Source organism: Phragmites australis, chromosome 22 (genome assembly GCF_958298935.1).
Source record: "Phragmites australis chromosome 22, lpPhrAust1.1, whole genome shotgun sequence".
Classification (NCBI taxonomy): Eukaryota; Viridiplantae; Streptophyta; class Magnoliopsida; order Poales; family Poaceae; genus Phragmites; species Phragmites australis.
Window position 1 is genome coordinate 351,963 of NC_084942.1, and position 23,174 is coordinate 375,136.

General features: G+C 42.1%; 2 protein-coding genes across 3 annotated transcripts; both read right to left on the bottom strand.

The window, feature by feature from the left end:
* Nucleotides 1–7,984: 7,984 nt before the first annotated feature.
* Nucleotides 7,985–12,452, bottom strand: LOC133905008 (phosphoinositide phospholipase C 2-like). Of its 2 annotated transcripts, none has more exons than XM_062346692.1 (9): nt 11,854–12,452; nt 10,669–10,865; nt 10,179–10,314; nt 9,863–10,099; nt 9,560–9,783; nt 9,064–9,181; nt 8,726–8,878; nt 8,551–8,637; nt 7,985–8,465 (listed from the first exon to the last, which is right to left on the bottom strand). In XM_062346692.1, the coding sequence occupies exons 1-9, from the start codon at nt 12,178–12,180 to the stop codon at nt 8,172–8,174; spliced, it is 1,773 nt and encodes a 590-aa protein (XP_062202676.1). In that variant the 5' UTR covers nt 12,181–12,452; the 3' UTR covers nt 7,985–8,171. The 2 variants fall into 2 exon arrangements, with proteins under 2 accessions (XP_062202676.1, XP_062202677.1); XM_062346693.1 differs by lacking the exon at nt 11,854–12,452 and adding an exon at nt 11,412–11,836.
* A 6,206-nt stretch (nt 12,453–18,658) lies between these two features.
* Nucleotides 18,659–19,346, bottom strand: LOC133905579 (protein transport protein Sec61 subunit beta-like). Its single transcript, XM_062347403.1, has one exon. It carries the CDS (start codon nt 19,241–19,243, stop codon nt 18,920–18,922), a length of 324 nt encoding a protein of 107 aa, XP_062203387.1. The 5' UTR covers nt 19,244–19,346; the 3' UTR covers nt 18,659–18,919.
* Nucleotides 19,347–23,174: the final 3,828 nt, after the last annotated feature.

A 23,174-nucleotide genomic window follows, 5' to 3' on the forward strand; every position in this document is an offset into this window, starting at 1 on the left:
ATTTAGAATCAAGAAAAGTCCAATTTGGAGTCGGACGATGGAGATATCATCCTCGCAATACAGAGCTGCGAAAAAGGAAACCGGTTAGACTCGAACTCGAATCCGAATCGTGTTCGGTTTGGACTCCACCTCATCCAGCCGTCCCTAGCCCTGTACATATGAGTTGCACACCCTCTCCTACCTCTATTCCACGCCCCCAAGCCCTAGAAGTCGCTGCTGCCCTATCCGTGTGTCGCCGGAGCACCGCCGTTCGCCGGAGCCGTCGCCGCCGCCGCCCGTGATGTGCTACGTCGTCTTCTCCGTGAATCCTCCTTCCTCGACCACCAAAGCAACGTGAGGACCCCTTCTTCTCCTCCCTTACTACTGTTTTAGCATCATACTAAGTCTCTAGCAAAGCCCTAGCCCCGGCCAAAGTCCGATCTACGCCGCCACGGTCGTCACCGTCGCGGACAGCCGCGAGACAGCCACGCTGTAGCTGATTGGCATCGATGTTCCCGACCAACCAGAGATCAAATCACCAAGCTCTTTCACCGGTGCATGTCCCATGATGTTCCCCACGTCCTCACCAACCGGTTTGGCCAGTAGATTAGCCAAACTATCGAAATCAAGGTCGACATACCCGCTGTCTGGTTTCTGGACGTGTTCTGCACGCGCACTGGATTTGCATTCGCGTTCCCCGTCAATCCGAAAGCCGTATGGATGCACCAACCGCGTCACGGCGTGTCCCATAGAGTCTTCTACGTTACCCTAGGAGCCCATCCCCGTTTGTGCAGCGACACGACCAGGACGCCATTGCCAACCACAGCATGTCGCAGCCATCACCCGTTTCATCTATGCTGATCATTCTTCCTCTCAGTGGATGATCTACCAAAACCTATGCCATAGTATTGTGTTCCCGGGTTATATGAACATCCTTGTTCAAACGGTTCCTCAAAATTCATAGCCAATCTCTGGGAACGTGAGCGCCTTCGTTCCTGCATTTGTTCGCGGTCACCACCAAACCTAGAAGCGGTCATCGTTGTTTTGCCACTACCTCGAATGACCCCTTCCAAAACCAACCATACCGCTGAGTTAGTCTTTGCGCGTTCTACACCATGCTTCCCTCGTTTCACTGAAACACCACTGAAGCCGACATCGATGTTTGTGGCCACGTGCCCGATTGTCATCTTCGACGAAACCCAAACCACCACCGCTACATAGAGTGACTAGTAGTTTCCTTAACCTAGAAGCGCAACCTTTGATCCTTTTTGATCCATCATAGATGGTCGATACTAGATCTCAGTGTATCCCTTCTTTAATCCAAGATGATACTTGCATAGCATGCTAAGTCAACGTCACATCATTCTCCTTAGCCTAGTCAGTGAAGTCTAGTCTGCCCTACACTTCTTGAATCTTGCATAAGGATATTGTCAAGCCTGACACAATGATTACGCAATAATGCCTTTCCCATAAGAAGATAGTTCCAGAAAAACAGTATTTCCTTTTCAGTCTAATCCATATTCCGAAAGCCCGTTCTCTTTTCATCTTAACTCCGATTTAGGCGATTCTTGCGTCTAAATGTTTCTAAAATCATCCCTATCCAACCATAGTATTTTTAAAGTGTTTTGATGATGTTTGGTATGTTATTCTTAGTGTTTATTTTGTGTTGTTTGTTGGTAGTTCTCGCGATTAGTCGATAACGTTCCGAAGCAGTTCGAGAGACTTCAAGACCAAGATTTCGACAACACTGAGCAGCATTGGGAAAAAGGCAAGTGTCCTTGATCATATTGAACCTATGTTTTTAAATGTTTTATTTTACAAAATTGCATGCAATGTCTGTCAATATGATGGGTAGTCACCTATGTTAGGGTTTTTCCTAGATTTTCCCTCATCATCCCTTGGAACCTAGATGGTTTATGGTTAAGTGTCTTTTATGGGTAGATTGCTTAGCTATGCTTTTGGGATGTTGGGAAGTATCATAATCTTGACTGGTTAACATATGGAACAATAGTGGTTAATTTGTTAATGGTCTAGAAACATGGAACCTTAGGTCTTGAGCAAAGTGGTTATGATGTTGGTTTAGTGTTTGCTCAAGTAACCTAAGTAAGGATCGGTTCGTGGAGCGACAACCCAAGAAGTAATGTACCAACTACGAGGCTGATATGGGTAAGGCGTGACATACTGATTAGAGTCTATCCAGTGTGTGTTGGGTCAGCACAAAAGGGGGCTTCTGGGTATGAGCTTAGCTTGCGTAAAGCCTGGCGGTGAAACCTAGTGGGCAGACACATACTGGATTAGTCTCTGGTTAGTGGCAAATGTCATGCAGTGATTCTTGGCGGCATACCACTGGCGTGTGTTAAGTGTTTCGCGAACACAGCAACATGGAATTTACTGACTCGTGGGAAAAGCTGGACAACCTCTGCAGAGTGTAAAACTGTTATAACAGCTGTGCTCACGGTTATGAGAGACTTGGATCCTCACATGATTAGTGGGTTGTGATTATGGGTTGTGATTATGGTTCTGGAATAGAGAGTACTAGATAGTTGTGGTTATGGTTCTGGTACAGGGAGTACTAGATGGTTTTGGTTATAGTATAGGGAGTACTAGACGGTTATGGTATGCAAGGTGGGGAGCCTTGTATGCTGGGTGATGCAGTGTATGGGTTACATTCACTTAATAATTGCCTAATGCTTTTGAGTCCAAATATGTTTTCATTACTCGCATTTATGCAAATAAACCCTTGTGTTAGCCTATTCTTGGTATAAGCCACATATCATTACTTTCCCCCACTTACTGAGTACTCTATGTGCTCACACTTGCTATTTTCCCTATATCATGTGACATGTATGCTGCTGCTCAGTGAGTAAAGATGTTAAAGACTATCAAGACGAGGTTGTGACGTTCTAGGCGCGTGTCTCCCAGTCAGTTGCCTGCGGTGTTGTTGGGCACCAATGCTTCTATTCCGCTGCAGATATCTTTATAGAAGACAATATATGTCAATTGTTGTAAGAGTTTAACGTTTATTTAATAAAAGTATTGCTTTTGTTACTTCACCTGTGACGTCCTTATGTGTGTTGAACATCCTGGGCACACATAAGCCGCATCTGATTTTGGCCGTTAAAACCGGGTGTGACACTTGTTTGCTGATCCCATTGCGCTGCCACCTACCAGATCATTTGATCATCATATTCCACTGATCCCAGGGGCACAACCAGTGAACATGTGCCCATATCGGTATGCTCCCAACTAAAAGTCAGAGATCGAAGCTCAGCTTCAGGCTATGTTGGATCAGCGGGTAATTTGGCCTATCTCCTGCCCTTTTGCTTCTTCTGTCCTTCTAGTCAAGAAAAAGGATGGCTCGTGGCGATTTTGTGTTGATTACCATCATCTCAACACGATTACAATAAAGAACAAACACCCTTTGCCGATTGTCGATGAATTGTTAGATGAATTGGTCGATGCTTCTATTTTCACTAAGTTGGACTTCAAACCTCGATTTCATGAAATCCACATTGCTGAAGGAGATGAGTTCAAGACACCGTTCAGAAGGCATAATGGGCTGTTTGAATTTTTGGTTATGCCCTTTAGGCTCACTAATGCCCCGGCTAAATTTCACGGTATCTGAACCATATCTGTTCACACCTACTGCGACAGTGCGTCTTGGTGTTTATGGATGACATTTTGGTGTCCAACAGGAATTTTTCTGAGCATCTAGACCATCTTAGACAAGTTGTTGTTATTCTTCAGTAGCATCAGTTCTTGGTGAAACCATCTAAGTGTGTGTTTGCCCATGCGGGCTAGTCGAAGGTTGGTTGCGGCTTAGGGCCGCTCTTGCGCTCTTGGGCCTCAATAGCCTACATGCACTTGTCCGTGAGCTCGAAGAGCTCGGTAGTATTTCGAACTTCCTTGGTGGCCAGTTTTTCTACCATCTTCTAGTCTCTGACCCCTTTCCGGAATGCTATGACCACAAACTCACCCACGATCCTTGGAATGGTGTTCCGGCGTTTGGTGAAACGTCATATGTAGTCTCGCAGTGACTCACCCAGTCGCTGTCTAAGCTGGTATATGTCATCCTCGACCCCCTGGTCGGGTGTAGGTCCCCTGAAAGTTGGTGATAAACTGGTCGCACAAGTTCTCCCAGGAGTGAATCGACTCGCAGGGGACATAAGCAAGGACCATGCTGATCCAGCCAAGGCGATCGGGAAATAGTTGGCCATGACTTTCCCGTGGCCTCTCGCGGCCTGCACCATGACGGTATAAATTTGCAGGAACTCCTCAAGATCGGTCGAGCTGTTGTATTTTTCAACTAGGACTTGCCAGCGCACCTCTCATAGCCGGGCGGACAAGGCGTTACACCCCGTCCCATAACAAGGAGTCGCTCACTGATGCGCGAAGGCGCGCGCTCAAGGAGAGAGACGTCGGTCTTGCGGTCCTGGCGACTAGGTGGAGGAGTCCAAAGCCTCCCTGCGATCGGGAGGTGAGTTGTAGGGCTGCTTGCCACTTTCCTACTCGTGTCGAGTTCGATCTTCCTACTCTCGGCTAGCCCTCTGGCCATAGATCACGTCGCGGAGGTCGTGTTGGCGAAGAGAGTCACGCAGGTCAGTGGGTCGGCTGTCTCGGTGTGGCGGGGGTCCCCGAGTGCTTTCCATCACAAAGGGAGGACGAGATCTTTCCTGCCGCGTGGCCTGCTACGATTCTTGGCGATCATGACCTTCACTAATCCCTGCGACTGATGTGGCGTTCACCGTCACGGTTTGGCGTCGGGCAATCTCCACCAAGAGGGCGAGGTTGCATAGCCATGGTACTACTGGTGAACCCACTAGCATGGCCACCGACGGGTAGCTGAGAAGCATTCGCACAGTCTGTAGATTCTACATGGGCGTCATGGTCTCGTAGTTGAGCTGCTGAGCACGGAGCAGCGATATATCGCGAAGAGGGGAGCCCCCGACGCTCGTGTCGTGTGATGGTTTAGACGGCGACGCCACCAAGGGTCACGCCCTATGTGGGGGTTGTATCGGAGAGCCTCCCTGTTCGGTGCTAGGCCGGTTTCCCCCTAGGCGCAAGGCCTAGGGCTCACTAACGGTGTCTGGGACACGAAGGCCTCCATTGCCCCTTGCTGCATGGTCTACCATGCATACTTCACGTTGAGTCTTAGAGCTTTCGGGCTCCGATTTGGTGTCCCGGGTGTGATGAATGGTGACGTCCTAAGAGGAGGTGAATTATGACACTTAGAAACTAAACCAAAATGGCTCAAAAAACTTCACAAGATAAATATATCTTAATTTCTATCTAAATATGCTCTAAATTTATCTAGTATGTCTACTCTACCGCTCAAGAGGATTGCAACTTACTCTAGTAAGGTAAATTGCAAGTATATAAATGCAAAAATATAAATAAGGTAGAGAGACAAACTCAGCATAAGAGATTTTTTATCCCGTGATATCGATAGCATAAATATCACCCCTAGTTCACGTTAGAGCTCCATAAAGGATATGCTCCCGGTCACTCTTCCGATCACGGCTCTTAAGTTACCAAATCACCAAGATAAGGTCTCAAACACGATGAGCCACCAAACCACCAAGGCAAGGTCTCAACACAAGTCTCTCTTCTGGTCACTTGTCGCCGTGATTAGTTCGAAGCTTAAGCCACTAAGGCAAGGGTCTACGCGTCCCCGTACACGTGTCTTGTCGCCGCTCCACACCAAGTCAGAGGATCAACAAGCTTCTCAGTGAGTCACTAAGACTCCAAGGTGTCAGCGTACCTCTTGGTATAAGTTAGGATCACTATTTGATCTCCTCTCAAAGTTGCAACACTTAGCTACAACTCTCTCTAGGCCTATAAGCACTAATCACTCTCTAATCTTGTGCTTAATAGCATTGGATGATCACTTTAAACACTTTGGTGGTTTGGATGTCTTCTCAATTGTCTATGAGGTTCCCTGAACTCCAGCAGCATGCCACACCTTCAAATGACTGAGTAGAGGAGTATTTATAGCCTCAAACCCGCCAACTAGCCGTTTTTTCAACGGCTCAGAAAAGCTGTTAACACCAGATGATCCAATGAGAATAATAGTACTAACACCGGATCATCTGGTGAGCACAAACTCAGAAACTAATCATTAGAACTTCACTCAATGCCTCTGTGAACACCGTACACTCTGATGTATCTTCAAATCTATCACCGGACCTTCCGATGGGTTATCTTGAGCCAACCGAACATTTACAACCTCTCTATGTAAAATACTCCGGTGCATTCATCTGGTGTTCATTCCATTCATATTGGACTATCCAGTGAGTTTAACCTTCTCTCTTTTTTCCCCTGGAAATGCTCCGGTGCAACTATCTCTGTGATTAATGGAATATTCGATGAGTTGATCTTCATTCTTCAGCAATTGCAGTCGTCTCTGGAAGAAATGCTCTGATGCCATACTCCGATATGCACAAACCAAGCACCAGACCTTCCGGTGGGTTGATCTTTAATCTTCTGCACTTGCATTATTCTCTACAAGAAATGCTCCGGTGTTACTCTGTGCGGATCACCGAATTATCTGGTGAGGTCCTCAGCCTTCTCTCCTTTGTCAGAAATACTGTGGTGAGTTCAACACACAAAACACCGGATTATCCGATGAGGCTATCAGCCTCTATGCACATTGCTCCGGTGAATGTAAATTCATCTGCATTAGACCTTCCGGTGAGGTCAATTCTCCTAGGACTTTTCCGATTCAATCAAACTTTGTCTCGGCTACGGTGGCTTCTTGATGTATTGCATCTATGAGACCTACTAACATATATTCTTGACAAACATGTTAGTCCCAATGACTATATTGTCATTAATCACCAAAATCACAATCATGGTTTAATAGGGTCATTTTAGCTACACCAGTCTTGGAGCACACCAAGCTCATCTGGATCGTATCCCATGATGAATACCTCACGGCGACCGATGTCCTCGGAATGGGACTCAACGATTGTTGTGGATCTGGCCATGGGTAGCCTAATCGAGTTATCAACACTTACCGAAACGTGAAAATGTGACTCTCTACCTGACGCACCAACTGTCGAAGGTTAATCCCTGATAATATATCTGGGGTATGCCGGACGATGGGTGTGTGATTAGCGTTTTCAGTGGCTATTGGTGAGTATGTGTGTGTCGAATGAACTCAAGAACATCAAGGTTTATTCAGGTTCAAGCCTCCCTTAAAATAATAGTCCTATATTATGTGTATTTTCTTATGAGTTAGATGATCTTATCCCCCTTACAGGTCTGATCCTTCCCCTTTATATAGTAAAAGGCGAAGCGTACATATAAGCAGAATGTGGCAAAATACGGTGACCGTCCTATATCTAACAAAGATAGATACTCCTAAGTCATCATTATGGGTGGCGGGCACGCCTAGCCCGGCCTAGTCGTCGTGCACATCCAGTCACATCGGCCAACCACCGTCACGCCTTCTGCGCACTCGTCACGCCCGCCTACTCGGTCGTCCTATACTATTAAATGCTATGGGACGGATCACACTGTCTATGTGCTAACCCACGACTTCGCTCGTCAAAAGAGTGACTAGAGAAGAAAAACATATAAGTAGATGATATTAAATGTGATTAGATCGGTTAGATGAGTACCTGTCATGCGAACAGCAAAAACTGATCGTGGGATTTCCATCTGCAACCAAGGGACTGGTCACGCGAGCCCCGCTTGGTCACGCAAAGGATCATGGTCTTAAAAATATCAATCACCAGCTGACACCTATCGGCCTAAGCCCTCCTGATAAGGGACCCCTATTCTCTACATCGACACACATAGATTATGAAACACATACAAAAAAATTCTAGAACTTTTAAAAAACAGAAGACCACTGATTTTTGGAAAAACATAATATCACTGTTTTCATAAACATCACTAAACCCTGCTTTTTACCGGCGCCATTCTCTACTCCATCTCCATCCATGCAACTTTTATTCCAACAAAATCAGTACATACATACATGATACATATATGTGCAAGAAGATGGAAGTGAGCCACGATACGATATATATAGTCCAATCAGACGGAATGGAGATCGATGAGAGTGTACTAATACTAACACATAACTTTTCCTTTACAAAACCACACTAGATGCAAAAGATAGAGAGAGAGAGAGATGCAATCTCTGACTGACAGACTAACAGACTGTGGCGCAATGCAAGGGGCTACTAGACAAAATCGAACCGCATGAGGAGCCGGACGGACTTGTACCTGTTGCCCTTGCGATCATGCAGGGGCACAGCGCGGATGCCCTGCTTCAGCTCCCACACCGGCAGGCATGTCTGCCCGCCGAAGTCGTGCTTCTCAGACAAGTCGTACTCCTGCACCTCGATCCTCAGCAGGGCCAGCTCTGGCACCGTCAGCGGGAACGTGAACTCCTCGTCCCACATCGGCACCCACTGATCTTCGATCGTCCTTGTCTTCTTCATCACACTGTCTGCCTTCACTCCAGCGATCCCTACCTGTTCAAAGAGCGGATGTGATTTTGAGCATGTGATTTTTATGTCACTGCACCATAGAGCCAATGGAACATCTTTGTTGCCTTACCCTGGTATAGAAATCTGGAGGCGAAAAGGTGTCGAAATGAGTTTTACTGAAATCCATGCGCCACCCATCTCCCATATATACTTTTACCTGCTTCGACAAATTTAGATAGGCTGGAGCATCTTCATTGGGATTTTGAGCAAACATGGTTGTCATTGTCTTGTAAACATACACCTACCTTCAGAGTTTTCTTCACTGGCAAACTAGCTTTAGGGTCAAATACTTCACCATTCGGACCTGATGTCAGCAAGAAGTCAGGTTTTTTAACATACCCACAGCCCCCATTGGCTCTAAAAAATCCTTGCATCAACCGGAGTGCTTTGTCATGCCCCTGAAAAATGAAATGTCAAGAGATTATGAATTCTTACTTCACATAAATTCAATATTATTACTACTGTCAGCTAAGATGCCAAGTTCAATATATGGGACACACAAATAACTTAATACATTGTGATGATAAAAGCATGAAAAAAAGGGAAATTGCAGATTCATGACAGTTAAGATATGGAATCCCACCTGCATGTTGAATGCAACCATCTGAGCACCATGAGTCCAGGCATTCATGGGGTCATAGTTAGAAGAATTAACCCTTGTGCCCTTTGGATACACCCTGAGTATATTCTTCTGGGTGAACCTGAATGAATTTTAAGTGCTTCAGCAAGTGTGCAAATTATGGCAACAACCTTGAAGAGATGCAAGCTAATGATTGATTAATGATGATAGTTTGTGTTCATTCTCTTTTGTTGGGCGCTAGGGGAGTCTGGCCTTTTGTTGGATTATCATGTGTGTCCTGTAAGCTGGCAACCCTGTCGGTTTATTTTCCATTTGTTTTGCATTACAAACTGTAAGAGTGCAATATAAACTGGGTGAACCCCTTTGGTCTAAAAAGGAGAAATAGGACTTAAGGGCGTAAGCTAAATGTTGGGTATATAAAACCAATCGTAAATTAATTTGACACCAGATCTTCTCGTGTTTGTGTGCACTGAACTTCAAATATAATTAAGTAAATTACCTTATTACATCAGCACCATGAGAAGATGTAGCTTTAGCTAACTGTGTCTCGCTCAAAGAAAGCCGCCTGACTTTGTCAGGATCCACCTTAAGCGCATCCCTCAAATGGCCTTTTGGTTTGCCAGCATGGATGGTGATCAGTTTTCTATACTCACAGGCAGTGTCCTGCTGAAATTTGGGATCATCCTCTTCGGAATCTTCGTCATCTTGCTCATCCAGTTCATCCTGTTCATGAAAATTAAGTTTACTTCATTTGTGTTAAAACCATGGGTGCATGCCTTCAAAAGGCACTGATATTGCAAACCTTTCCATCAGATTCTTCAGCATTTGAATCCATTCTTCTCATGCTTCCTTCCTCTGCCAAATTAGCTATGTTTCCACTGGCATTCTGATTATTCTTAGCTTTAAGAAACTCTTTGTATTCTTGCGGGGGTTTAGTTGAGATGATTATTCTCTTCATTAGAGCTTCAGGAGAAGGAAACCCTTTCATTGGGTCTGAACTAGGGATGAAAAGAAGATCTCCAAATGTTTCAGTGAGCATCTATAATAATTTGAAGTTAGAATGAGGTTTTAAACAGAAAAAAAAAATGCAAGGAAATGATATAGCAAGTATACTTTACCTCAGCTACTTTGGCTTGGAGGTCTGGTGTGAGGTGATCCTCTAGAGTAATGACAAGAGGATATGTAGATGCACAAAAAGCATATTCTTTAATGGATTCTAAACATCTGATCATTTCTACAGGTGCAGTCAATGTCCTTCAAAATAACGAAAAAGAAGGGTTGTGGAAATATATTGCAAGGAGAAAAAAAGAATGATTGCAAATTCAAGTAACATGTGTCATTAACTCATTTTTAACAACTGGCACATACAAATATAAAATTTAGCAGCTGTATGCAACGAGAAAAATTCTTCTTCTTGGTACATTGGTATGTGTAGGGAGGAAAAGATATTGTTTTAATGTTTTCCCTCTTAAACAAAGGGTGATACATGGTCTATCATGCAATAAACTACGCACAATGCCATACTCTACCTCACATATGCTATTTTTTGCGGTAGGAAAGAAAATGTGTTCATAAAGTCAATGTGTTAAAAAAAATAGAAATCCTTACCCTCCATGAAGAATATCGACGTTGTTCTTTGAAGAATTAGGCCACATATCGAGTTCAATCACTCTAACGCCTGTCTGCAATGCTTTTATAATTGGAATGTCACTGGAGTCACTATTGAGCTGGTTCCCAGTTAGGTAGGAATTATGTCCAGTGAATACAAAATAATGAGAGAATGGGTCTGACATGTCCTGGTGAGCCTGAGCAGAGTTAAAAGTAAAGATGAGGGAAGAGGCAAGGTTTAGCAACAAAAACAAAAGGGATATACTGAATTACTGATAAAGGTGAGCAATATCAAGCACGCCTTTTGTACACCAGCCAAGATCAGATTACATATAATAAATCCAGAGGTGCATCTTTTGGATCATTTTTCTGCCATGAAGCTACAAGTAAGAGAATATGGTAGTAATCCTGAATTTGGTGCGAATATATTTGTCTTGTGACAAGAGGTACTACTAGTCTTGTACTCTGTAAAGATTGGCTTCACCTTATGTGTGCTGGGTTTTCTAGTTGTTGGGCGCAAGGTGAGGGCAGTGTAATAATATTAGCAAATGCAATACTTGTAAAAATGAACAGCGGCCCATATGGAATTTGAATGGAATGGCACGTAGCGCTGGCCTTGGTCCCCCGGAGGAGAGTGACAAACATAAGGTGAAGGGAAGGAGGCAGTGTAAAAATGGAATCTTTGATGGAGTTGACCTCGAAACAAGTTACTAGAGTAAACGAAATGGAAGCTAATTATGTACCAGCACAATCGATGATGGAGCAAGCAACAAGAATGAAGCCAAATCAATGTGACCCAATTCCATTTGCAAATATATTTGTCTTGTGACAAGAGGTACTAGTCTTGTACTCCTACTCTGTAAAGATTGGCTTGCCCTTATGTGTACTGGGTTTTCTAGTTGTTGAGCGCAAGGTGAGGGCAGGCAGGTAGCGGTGGCCTTGGTCCCCCAGATAGAGGAAGGAGGAGAGTGACAGGCATTGAATGAAGTTCGCTGTCCTCCCCATCCCATTGACCCCAAGGAGAAGGGAAGTAGGTAGTGTAATAAAGATGGAATTTTTGATGGAGTTGACCTCGAAACAAGTTACTAGAGTAGATGAAATGGAAGCTAATTATGTAGCAGCAGCGCAACCGATGATGGAGCAAGCAACAAGAATGAAGGGAAATATTGGATTGGAGATATTGACCTGGTGTGCGATGGGCGGGTTGAGGTCGGGGGAGAAGAGGAATCCGAAGAAGTCGTCGAGCGTGGGCGGCAAGGGAGCAGGGGACCTGGTGACGAGGCGGGCGATCCCATTGCCCCCTCCCCCTGTGAGCATGGCGAGGATGCGCTCGACATCGGCGGGTGATTCGCCCTGGGCTTGGGAGAGGAAGCGGCGGAGGCCATGGGGAGCGTCAGAAGAAGAAGAACAGGCGGAGTGGTGGGCGGCGCGGACGTCGGGCGGCGGCTGGGCGTCGGGGGATCGGAACTTGCGCGTGAAGCACATGCAGTACTTGTACGCGTAGCTCCCCATGGAACGGAAGCTCCTCTTCTCTTGTTCCTCCTCGATTCGGCCTGAGCTCAGCTCAGATCTGATGATGCTTAGCTCGCTAAGGTGGCATCGCCCGCCATTAAGAGGAGACGAATCGATTAATAAGCCATTAAGGAAGTGGTGGAGCAAGTCAAGTCAAGCCAAGTCGAGTCGAATCGAGTGGAGTCGAGTAAAAAAAAAAGATGGTTTCGCCGGAGTCTAGTCCGGAGAGGAGGAGGAGAAAGGACGGCGACTCTACTCGTGCAAATCGAGACGATTTGAAAACGCGGGGAGAACAGGGGAGGTTATTTTGCACGAAAGCCCTTACGCATCACGCAAATTAACGATTCCTCTTTGATTTTTTTTAACGCCTTTCCACTGAATACAGCTGCACACACCTCACACACATATAACTATACATAGCTCCGAAGATTGTATCCCTAAAAGGAACGATGGAACCAATTGAAGCTCCACGTCAAATTCCCCTTTGGCACCACACCTGAGAAGCAACGAAATTATTATTATGAGAAATAAATCTGTGGGATCAAATCCGAGTGGGTTGGACGCACACCAGCGCCACAATCACTCAGCTACGAGCTCATTCTAGATTCCACCTTGATTTATGCACTCGAAAAGTTGTCCGCTTTACTTTTTTTTGGGCTCAATGGAGTAATTTGTTTTAGTCGAGCATGGAATTAAAACACGTCCTGGTACGACTTGCCACATACAAATTATATCTAAATCCTACATTCATTTTTGTTTACTTGTTACTAATAATTTACTATAGCAATTTTAATCATATGTTTTCTTAAAAATTTACAAATAGTTAACAATACTAACAAAATACATTTCACGACAAATCTAATGATACAAAGAATTTAAGTATCTATAAATTTTTCATACAAAAAATATAAAATCAAAATTGCTACAGTAAATTGTTAGTGATAAGTAATCTAAAACAGAAATATTATTTATTTTTGTCTATTTCCCACCAAAGGCCCTGCAGAATCTGAGAAATTGCCACCAAAGTCAAGTTCCTCCACCAACTTTACTTGGAGCAAGCCGAGTGAGGCTTCCCCGTCACTAATCATCCACGTGCTGCTAATCAAAATGGTTTGGGAAACACTCTTTTTTTTAATAATGGAAGTACAATTTTTGGCATTTGCATCAACAAGACATCCAGATGCACACAATAATTTAAAAAAAAAATCGCACTCTAATTTACATCTAAGATATCTTAAACTTGAATAACATATGTGTGCATCTATATTCTCAACTCAACTTAGGTAGGTTCAATTCCTTGAGAAACATGTATGGGTTATAACATTTTTCAGTTACAATATCGAGGGGTTTTATCAGGGCAGAGAGAGAGAGGAGCGGAAGTGGGAGGAATCAGCCCCTACTCTTAACCTCTTGAGCCTTTTATATAGGTGACAGAGGAGAGGTGAAACTTTCCCTCCAACTTTTGTTAGGTACAAATACTATATGAAGGTCCTTAGATTTTTATATAGGTTGTCTTTCTACTCGGGCTTCTTTTTTGATGAAACATCAGGGCGAACAACTATAACTAGAAAAGGGTTTAGGTTTGTTGCTGACATATACATCTCACTAAAAACTCCATCCAAAAATTCAATGGGAAAAAAGGTATGGAGAAAAGAGTGTGTACATGTCGCAGGTTTTTTCTTTGCAGGATTGATATATCTAGATACTCTTATAACTATGCTTCGTCTTGCTGGGCAAAGGGATCTTTAGCGAAGGTCGAAGAATTTGGTGCATGGCGAAGGTACTTCTTCCTCCGTAGCTGAAGTTGAAGGTACATCCTCGTCCTCAATGAAGGAGGTCTTGGCAAAGGCTATTGCCGAGGCTTCGACAAGCGCAACTTTAATGTAGCCGACGAAGCGGAGGTCGAAGGCTGCTATCGTGGCTCGCCGAAGTCAATGATGTTCACGCGTCTCCCCTCATGTGCACCGGCCAAACTCTTGGGACCCAAGACGGGATTATAATCCGGGTACCCTCGTAGCCCATTTTGACTGGTGTTCGTGAGTGGTAAAGGATGCTATGTGGTTGACGTAGTTGAAGTCGGCGTGGGCGAAGATGTCGTGGCCGAAGCCCCTCCGTCAACGCTGAAGTCAACGAAGACTGGGCCGTCTGTCGAAGCCCCTCTGTCGACACTGAAGTCAATGAAGGCTAGACCGTCTGTCAAAGCACCTCCGTCGATGCTGAAATCAATGAATGTGGAGCCGTTTGTCGAAGCCCCTCCGTCGATGTTGGAGTCAATGAAGGTGAGCATGCCGTGGCCGAAGCCTTGTTGGTCGACATAGTCAGAAGACAAAGTCATCGCGCCCGAAGTTAATGATGTCCACACATCTCTCCTCACATGCACCGGCGAAACTCTTATTCCAACCCTTGCTATAATTTGTTGTTTCTTTTAAAAGAACCCGGCACGCTGGTCAACTATAATCTTTTTAATTTTATTAGTAATCTTGGAGAACGAACGAATCTAAATACTAGAAAACAACTAGTGCTAAAAAAGAAGAAGACGTGAGGCGATTTCTCTTGATTTTGTTATGAATTGGAATCACGCAATACGATGTATAATGTGAACAACCTTGACTTGACCGCGTTAAGTCGTTCATCCCAGTCAACCACCTTTACAAGTTGGACATCAAGGTACATTCAGTACTGCCATGGGGACCTTTACAAGAGGACGCATCACAAGTACGAAAAGGAAAAGGCTTCAACCACTCCTCTCTTTGGATTGGGAAAGCATTCGTAAAAAAAATCCAAGTATGACATAGAGCTTGTTTGGAAGAACTTTCTATTTTTTTTTTTTAAATAATATTTTTGAGAAAAGTGATTTTATTGTTGAAAGTGATTTTCTAAAATAAATTTTATTAAAAAACTGATTATATGAGGAAAGTGAATTAGATAAAACTATTTTTTCACTCTTAATATTTAGTTTATTTAAAAAAATCACTCTTACAGAATAATTCTGATAGCTAAAAGCTATAAACTAACATTTAATAAAACTCTATCACACCGGCCTAAACTTCGCAACCTTGTCAATCAATGCACACCTTCTCAACATCTTCATCTACTCTGATGAAAAAAATAAAAATAAAAAGCAGCTGTCAGTGAGCCAGAACCGTGTCTAGGCTACCTTTGCAAGCTTACAAGATACTTGCACTTTATGTCTGATGATTGGTTACAGCTGCAAAGTGCTATTTGTTTTATAGTGATTTTATATCTGATGATTTACATGAAGACTGTACAGGGGGAAAACTTGCTCATCTCCTAGCAGTAGTTCTCTTTTTGACTGGACGGATACCAAGATTATTGTCCTCCTCATGTCAGTCATATATATGCTCAAGACCACATTTCCTGCAAAGGTTTAAATTTCCCGCAAACAAATTCCTGTAAACATCTTAGTATAAAAACATGCAACTGCGTCATTCAGATTCCTGTTTGGTCTGGGTTTAGCTTTATCTTAATCTATAGGCTCAAGAAGCAGAAGCCCAAAGTCTCAACTTCCTAAATCCGAAATCTCAAGGGATGCCATGACATGATAAGACTAAGGCACAGCCAATCCTGACGAGAATAGAGTATGTTTGTTAGAGCTTTCAGAGCAGTTTTTCGGCTGGAATCAGAGGGAGCTTTGCCCAAACAGCAGCTTTCAGTTTTTAATTCCCTGAGTGGAATCTGTAAGACTGGTTATCTGAAATGAAACAGAAGCTGAAGAGCTGAAAAAAATAGTTTCCCCTGATTCACTTCCCGTACAGAATCACTTCCTACATATAATTTATTCTAGAGAATCATTGTAGTATCACTTTCAGCCATAGAATCACTTTCCCCAAAAAATCATTTTCCGCAGAGAATTTAAATCAGAGAGAGTTTTAACAAACATACCCTAAGACCAAAAACAAAATCGAATTCTGATGTCTATCTATGTGAACAAGTATCAAGTGTGGTCTCTAAAAAACCTCTCCAAGTTACACCAATGGGGAGTTTTTTTTTTCTAATGGAAAAGGCAGCACATGAACAAAATATTTTTGCACAGGGACAATATTGAAACAAAGACATGGACTCTAGTAAACATGAACGGCATGATAAAAAGCCACACACAAAAATTATCATCTTACGTCGTGTCTTCCCTTCGCCACTTAACCCATTGGGGAAAGAGGCCCTGCTCTGGTAATCTCTCCTCTTTGACTATCTAATATAATCAGCAATCACCCTCCCTCCTCTCAACTTGGATTAGATGACTATCCATTTCTTTTCTTCACTTCCTTATCCAACCATAAAAAAGATCAGGGCAGAAGTTTAAGAGAGAGAGAGAGAGAGAGAGAGAGAGAGAGAGAGAGAGAGCATAGGATTCCCCTGTGATGACACTACATTTAGGGTCTAATTTATCCTCGCAGCACCAGTATTTGTTCCTTTCTTTAACGATGCAGCATATATTATCTCCTACAAATGAATTTATGCTAGTAGCATATTTGATTTTATCCGTTCCATATCTTTACGAAGCCGACATTTTGCCAATCTGGTGACAACCATATGGACTAAACCCTAACAAAAAACAGAAAAGCAAGCAAGAGGGGCGAGGTAGTAATCTGACAAGCTCCAAGGAGATGCTTTGGAGCAAGAGGATGATGAAAAGGAGACAGATTGGAGGAAGCATTTCGTACCATGAGAGACAGACATCAGACTCCTACAGCCTTCACTTTCGCTGTTAACTTTTTTTACACTAATTGCAATCCGAACTTCAAAATTGTTTATTTTAAATCTTGTTAAATATCATCAAAACTGGCACAAATTGTGTCCCAAAGCCGACTTCATTTGTTGATTCGGATGTTAGGATATCCTATAATCAAACGCCACTGTCTCAGCACCATGCCACCATTCTCAGGGAACCTGATCCGAGCTGGCCACTTAGGCCTTTGCAATGAGTGAATTTTGTAAGAAATTCATACGTTCCAAACAAGACGGATTTTAGTGAGCTGCGACACAAATACTGAATTGCACAGAATCATCTGGTTCAGCTGCAGTAGTACAAACATGCCAATTACTTTGTGCGGTAATCCAATCAAAGACAGCATCACGAATCTCAAACAATTTCCATCATGAGAAAACATTGACATTGCACCACATGACGCCTTTCCCAGGTTGTGTAATATACTCAGACTTGAAAACCCAAAATCTGGGAGACAGGACCGTACCCATCATTCGAGGCCCTGTAACTTTGCTCATCAACACTATTATAGTGGAATAATTATACAAACCAAACCTCACCCAAATACATAAACAGATGACATGCATGCTAGCAAACAAGATGGACAAGAACTTATTGTTATCATGCATCCATTTTAAAGAACCACTTTTAAAAAAATAAAAACAAGCACTTACTATCCTATAGATTTCTCACTCAACGCGACATTACCAGCTATGGCTTACGAGTACGATACACAAACTCTAGCTTCTTTCTTCTCCGTAACAACCCAGACAAGAACTTAGTGTAACTAGAAGTTTTGTAGATATCAACACCCTGAAGAAATTCCACGCACCAGGGGTCACACAAGTCACTACACTTTAAAATGACAACTTCGCTCAGAATACCGTTATCGTTAAAATAAATAGCTTAAACTGTGCACAAAATGTCGAGGACCTGAAATTAACAAAACGACACCTCTAAGAGAGACTAATATGTGAACTACTCAAGAGGTAAGCCTAATTGATCACCACTGTAAGAAAGACACCAACCATATTACATGTAATGTTTAGTTTAAACCCACTACTTACTATGAAATCAAATTCTTAGTGTCCTGAGCATGGCATAGCTAATATGTTAAACATGCCAGCCCATTTGCTGCAGTTAAAATTAACTACTATTATCATGAGAAACATTACGCATGTTAAACAAACATAAGTAAGGTGCATGTATCATTTAAATCCTAAATTATCTACTCATGTCTATTGGCCTATCAAAAGGAAAAGGAACACTTGACTGACTAGTTACTTTTGACTTCTAACTCAACCAACCAAGCGCAAACAAAATCCTTCACAGACCAATATCAGGTTGAAATGAATACAGGATTTCATAAAATCAAAGTACTTAGAGATTTAAATCAAATTCACATTTTTTTGTGAGGGATCATTCAAAGTAAAGCTCTCACATCCATTTTCCCATGGTCAGCAAGCAAGTATTGGATAAAGGCCCAACCTACCCAGAATTTCAAAATGATCTCAAAAGCTGGCAGAAAGTAAGAAGCACCACATAGATGTAGAATCATAGTACTAGCTAAGCTCCAGAAAGAATTTGTTACGGGACCTAATCACCAGAGAGAACCAGTTCAATCATCTAATTTGGTAATACCAACAGACAGGCAGATGGAGTAAGTAATAAATTTAGCAGCAGATGGAGCTAGAAAGATGCAAAATCGTAGCAATCCTCGAGGACATCTAAGTTACCAGGATGCAAAACAGATGGTACATGACATCTAGTGATTTCACAAGCAGAAGTTACTAGGCATAATTGTTTGCATCAGGGAGCAAAAGAAAAGGAAGTAACAGAAAGGGCACCATTAACTTGTAGGGTTTCATCTCCAGATCTAACTCAGGAAGGAAGGAAGGAAGGGTCAAGCAAAGCTAGCCAACACAACAACTTGTCGTCATACAACATTCAAAACCTTCTGATCTGATCTGATCTGAGGAAGAAAGGGGAAGGAATGTAGTCGGACGGATGGGATCAGGCGGATGCGGCGGCGGTGCGGGAGCGATAGAGCTTGCCGAAGACGTGGAGGGCTGTGACGAATCCGATGAAGCAGAGCGACATGACGAGCACCATGGTGGGCGAGAGGCGCAGCCCCGGAGCCTCGTCGGTGTAGAAGCGCAGCATGTTGCTGCCGCCGCCGCCGCCGCCGGAGAAGCCCCCTCCCCCACCGGTCGCGGTTGCGCGGCGGCGGCGCATGCCGGCAGCCGCGGCGGGCGTGCCGCGGGGCCCGACGGTGGACGGGCGGGAGCCGGCGGCGCCGCCGACAGAGGACTGGGACTGTGAGGAGGAGCGGGCCATGGCTTGTTGGCGTGGGGAAGGAGAAAAGTTTCTCTGAACTGAATCTTGGTTAGCACATGTTGTCTCTTCCTGTTTTCACAATTCTAAGCAAATTTCCCCATCCCTTATCCTGTTTTCTCAATCTTGGTTAGCACATGTTGTCTCTTCCCTTCATTTTTCTGAGCATACTATAGTTTGCTCCATTATTTTTGGGACACATGTTAAATCAATAATGTGGTAATGAATATAGTGTTGGATTCACCCACTTCGAGATACTGTTGGATTGTTATATGATGTGTCATTAGTTATAATCTCGGATGATGTACCTGCAGGATTCAAAAATGTGAGGTTGTCACTGATTCCTTGATGTGGTTGGATTAAAAAGTGCATATCTATACCAATGTGATTAAAAAATTAATCACGAGTTTAATAATCTACTACAAGATTGAGTGAATGGTCGAGCTATCTACTACAAAATCGAGTGAATGGTCGAGCTATCTACTACAAAATCGAGTGAATGGTCGAGCTATCGCAAAGACGCCATGCATCGTGCCTTGAGCTTGACTTTTATTGTGAGGCAAAAAGGTTGATGTATGTGTACATCAAGTTTTAGTCGATATAATCTTTGTAAAACTCAATATGTCCTGCTAGGTATTGACTTGTGGTTCGGGAAGGATTTTCAGGTCGTGATCGTTTACACGTGAATCTAACAGGTCACACATTTAATGGGTTGGAGCACTAATTCGAATTGAATCTATAGGTGGGCTACAAGGATAATGATTTTTGAGGGATTAAAGTTCTAATGGGCATCAACATGGTAGTCCATTAGCGAGTTCTATATAAGTGCAGGCATGTTGTGGACATGTGAATTCCATCACCTCGAAACCGTGGCTGCCACCTCCAAATGATCTCCCACAAAATCCCAGTTGCGCGCATGGTGCTAGCATACCGGCGCACGACATTCCACCTCTAGACGTGTGGATATCGTGGATGTGGTGCTAATCGGCGATGAGGACGCGAGTAAGAGGTGTTCAGTTCATAATAAGATCGACTACTTCCTCTACACCGACACACGTGATGTTGGACTAGGCTACTTTAACTCTTCTTCTGCTGTTATACGCATCTAGTGGTAACAATCCATAATTTGCTGCTCATATGGTTTTTTGGTTGAACGTAGTAGAAATTTTTTATTTATGCTAGGATAGCCTACCCGTTCTCAAACACTACCAACCATAAGGTCTTGGAGTGTCCTTAAAATTCCTGACGTGTGTGGTAGTATGAGTAGAACATGAGTGTGATGTGCAATACATAGAGTAATTCTTAATAGGTGCTGCTACATGTACTACTGGGTCTTATGATCTAGTCGTCTGACCAATTATCGTCTTGTCGGATGCCAGGTCATAAGACCCAATGTACATAACTTTTTCGATTCCTAATATAATGTGTAGTCTTTGAAACAAAAATATATATTGTTTAGAGAGGGAAGAAAGTGTCAGAACAAATGCCCTTCCATGTGAAGATCTCAGGTCCCAAGAGCTCAATGCAGGTTGAACCATTGTGTATATGTGCTTATTTACGAGAAGCAATAAAAACCCTAGTATTTATTTCATTAAAAAAGTGTGGAGAGAGGGGGGAGTGAGCTAGCTATTAACAAAAACAATACAAATGAAGGATAGAAGATAATGTAGGCTCATTTTTAGGCAATTTCACCATACACTATTTTCCTTATTAGCAGCGCAACGGTATTGTGAAGGCTCGAAATTTAGCTACCTTGTTGACGTTGGTACTGCACATTGCCTCTGGAGCTTTCGGAGAAGACTTCTCATATTCGCTACATTTTGGATAGATGATGTGTCCTTTTTCCCGTGCATGTTTCTCAATTTTAGGTCCCGTGTTGATTATTTATTCCCGCGTTTGTTGCTGGTTAAAACTATATATCTAAAAATTCAATGCAGGATCAATGCAGGATCAGGGCTGGTCCCGATATTTTAGTGATCCAAGGCGAAACTAAAAACGGGGGCCTGTTAAATATAAACTTTGTAATATTTATATATCAATTGTAAAGATAATATTTAGCGTATTAAAAAAATTATTACCTCTAACGGTGATACATTGAAAAATCAAAATTATAACATATAGACTACTAGAGAAATCACTTTACCTGTAGAGATCATCTGAAATAATTTCTTCTAACATTACAGAAGTGAAGTCACTAATGATGGTATCAATATCAATCTCATTTCTTCTCAATGCATAAAGTCGCCAAACTATTTAGACTTTCTTGAGACATTACTTATCTCAAATAGTTCTTCAATAACTTCAACTTTGAAAAAAAAAATCAGCGAATGTCATAGTCATAGACACAGTAAATAAGATTCGATAAGTAATAGAAATATTAGGATAACAGTTCACTTCTCTAACAAATTCAAAAATCTTCATAATAGATATTGTTCTATCCGGTAAAGTCAATTGCATAATCCTTAATTCTAATATTAGATCATTTAACTCCACATCAGATGAACCATGTAGAGAGAAAGTTTTTGCAAATTTAGTGCAGCAATCTATTAGTTCAATATCATTCAGTGATTTCAAGGTTTTTGAAATTAGTAAAACCCGAATATACCTTTAAACACTTGGAGTTCTTCAAATCTATTTTTCAATGAAATTGTTGTCATATCAACAATGATCAAAAAGTAATTAACTTCAAATGCCTTCTCAGCTTGCAGTATTTTTTCATTGCAACCAATTTCATCAAAGTGTTTCTTCCTAAAAAGCATGACTTTTTACTAGAAACGATGGCTCAACACCCATTTTAGATGTAAGGTCTTTGGCAATGTTCAAACTAGATGCATACCATTCATTTCTATACTTCTCAAAGTATTCAATCATACCTTCAATTTGGTGCAAGGTAGAGTCGATGCACATGGATGATCTTTGCAACTTCTTGCTCATAGTATTTACAACAAATAAAATACCATGCTAAATAACCATACCAAGTATAAACTCAAAGCTATCAAGAACATTGAATAAATTTTTTACATCACTCGTGTCCTTGGGTTTGGTATCACAAGCTTGACATAACTCAGATAAAGATGACCTTAGATGAGAAGTTTGATATCTAATTGCTTTAACACTATTGATTTGACTCTCTAATGGGTATTGATCAATAATTTCATAATTAAACTTAGAATATGGTCAAGCAAATTTTTTCATCTTTTGGTAGAACCAGAAAATAATACATATATTCATTGCACAATACCGAAAAATAAAATAGCTTTAACACATGATTTTACCATATCATAAAGAGTAAGAGTAAGATTAAGACTATGGTAAGCATATAGCATGCACAAAGCTTTTGGATTGATATCAAGCGACTATTTATGTACCACCTGGTGTTTTCTTTTTATGGATGAAAACGGTCGAAAATGATCGTAAAATATCCTAAATCACTATTACTTTCATATTTGTTCTTAGAATTGAAATCGGAAACGATTACGATATCAGAGATATCAGGAACTTCAAAAATGAAGTCATCTGAATGGAAACATATCAATTACGGTCTTGAACATATAGTTTATATCGGAAACACCGTCTCGTAGAACATGACTCAAACGGCAAGTGTCTATATAACTGTTGAGATATGTTTAAGTCTTAACTCAATGATACAATGACATAATTCATAACTAGACCATACAACGACATTAGTCTTAACTTGAGTACTCGATTAAGTCTTAACTCGACTATATAAGATACAATATATTTACACTTAATAATTTATAATGCATTCAATATATTGATACTACAATACAAAACTATTTCATCAGTACCACAAAATATACTACAACATGAAAATTACAAAAAACCTATCTATTATATAAAAATATTATAAAATGACTAGGGTGCAGTTGGCCATCTTACTATTTTAAGGTCCCTTGTCTGGTATGGAGTCGAG

What these genes read in the sequence shown, in the direction of transcription:
- LOC133905008 (XM_062346692.1), bottom strand. Translation starts at nt 12,180, where the DNA reads ATGGGGAGCTACGCGTACAAGTACTGCATGTGCTTCACGCGCAAGTTC. An exon ending in GTCGATATTCTTCATGGAGG is followed by an intron (nt 10,315 to 10,668) that starts GTAAGGATTTCT and finishes GTTATTTTGAAG; the next exon opens with GACATTGACTGCACCTGTAG. An exon ending in CAGTGAAGAAAACTCTGAAG is followed by an intron (nt 8,638 to 8,725) that starts GTAGGTGTATGT and finishes TTGTCGAAGCAG; the next exon opens with GTAAAAGTATATATGGGAGA.
- LOC133905579 (XM_062347403.1), bottom strand. Translation starts at nt 19,243, where the DNA reads ATGGCCCGCTCCTCCTCACAGTCCCAGTCCTCTGTCGGCGGCGCCGCC.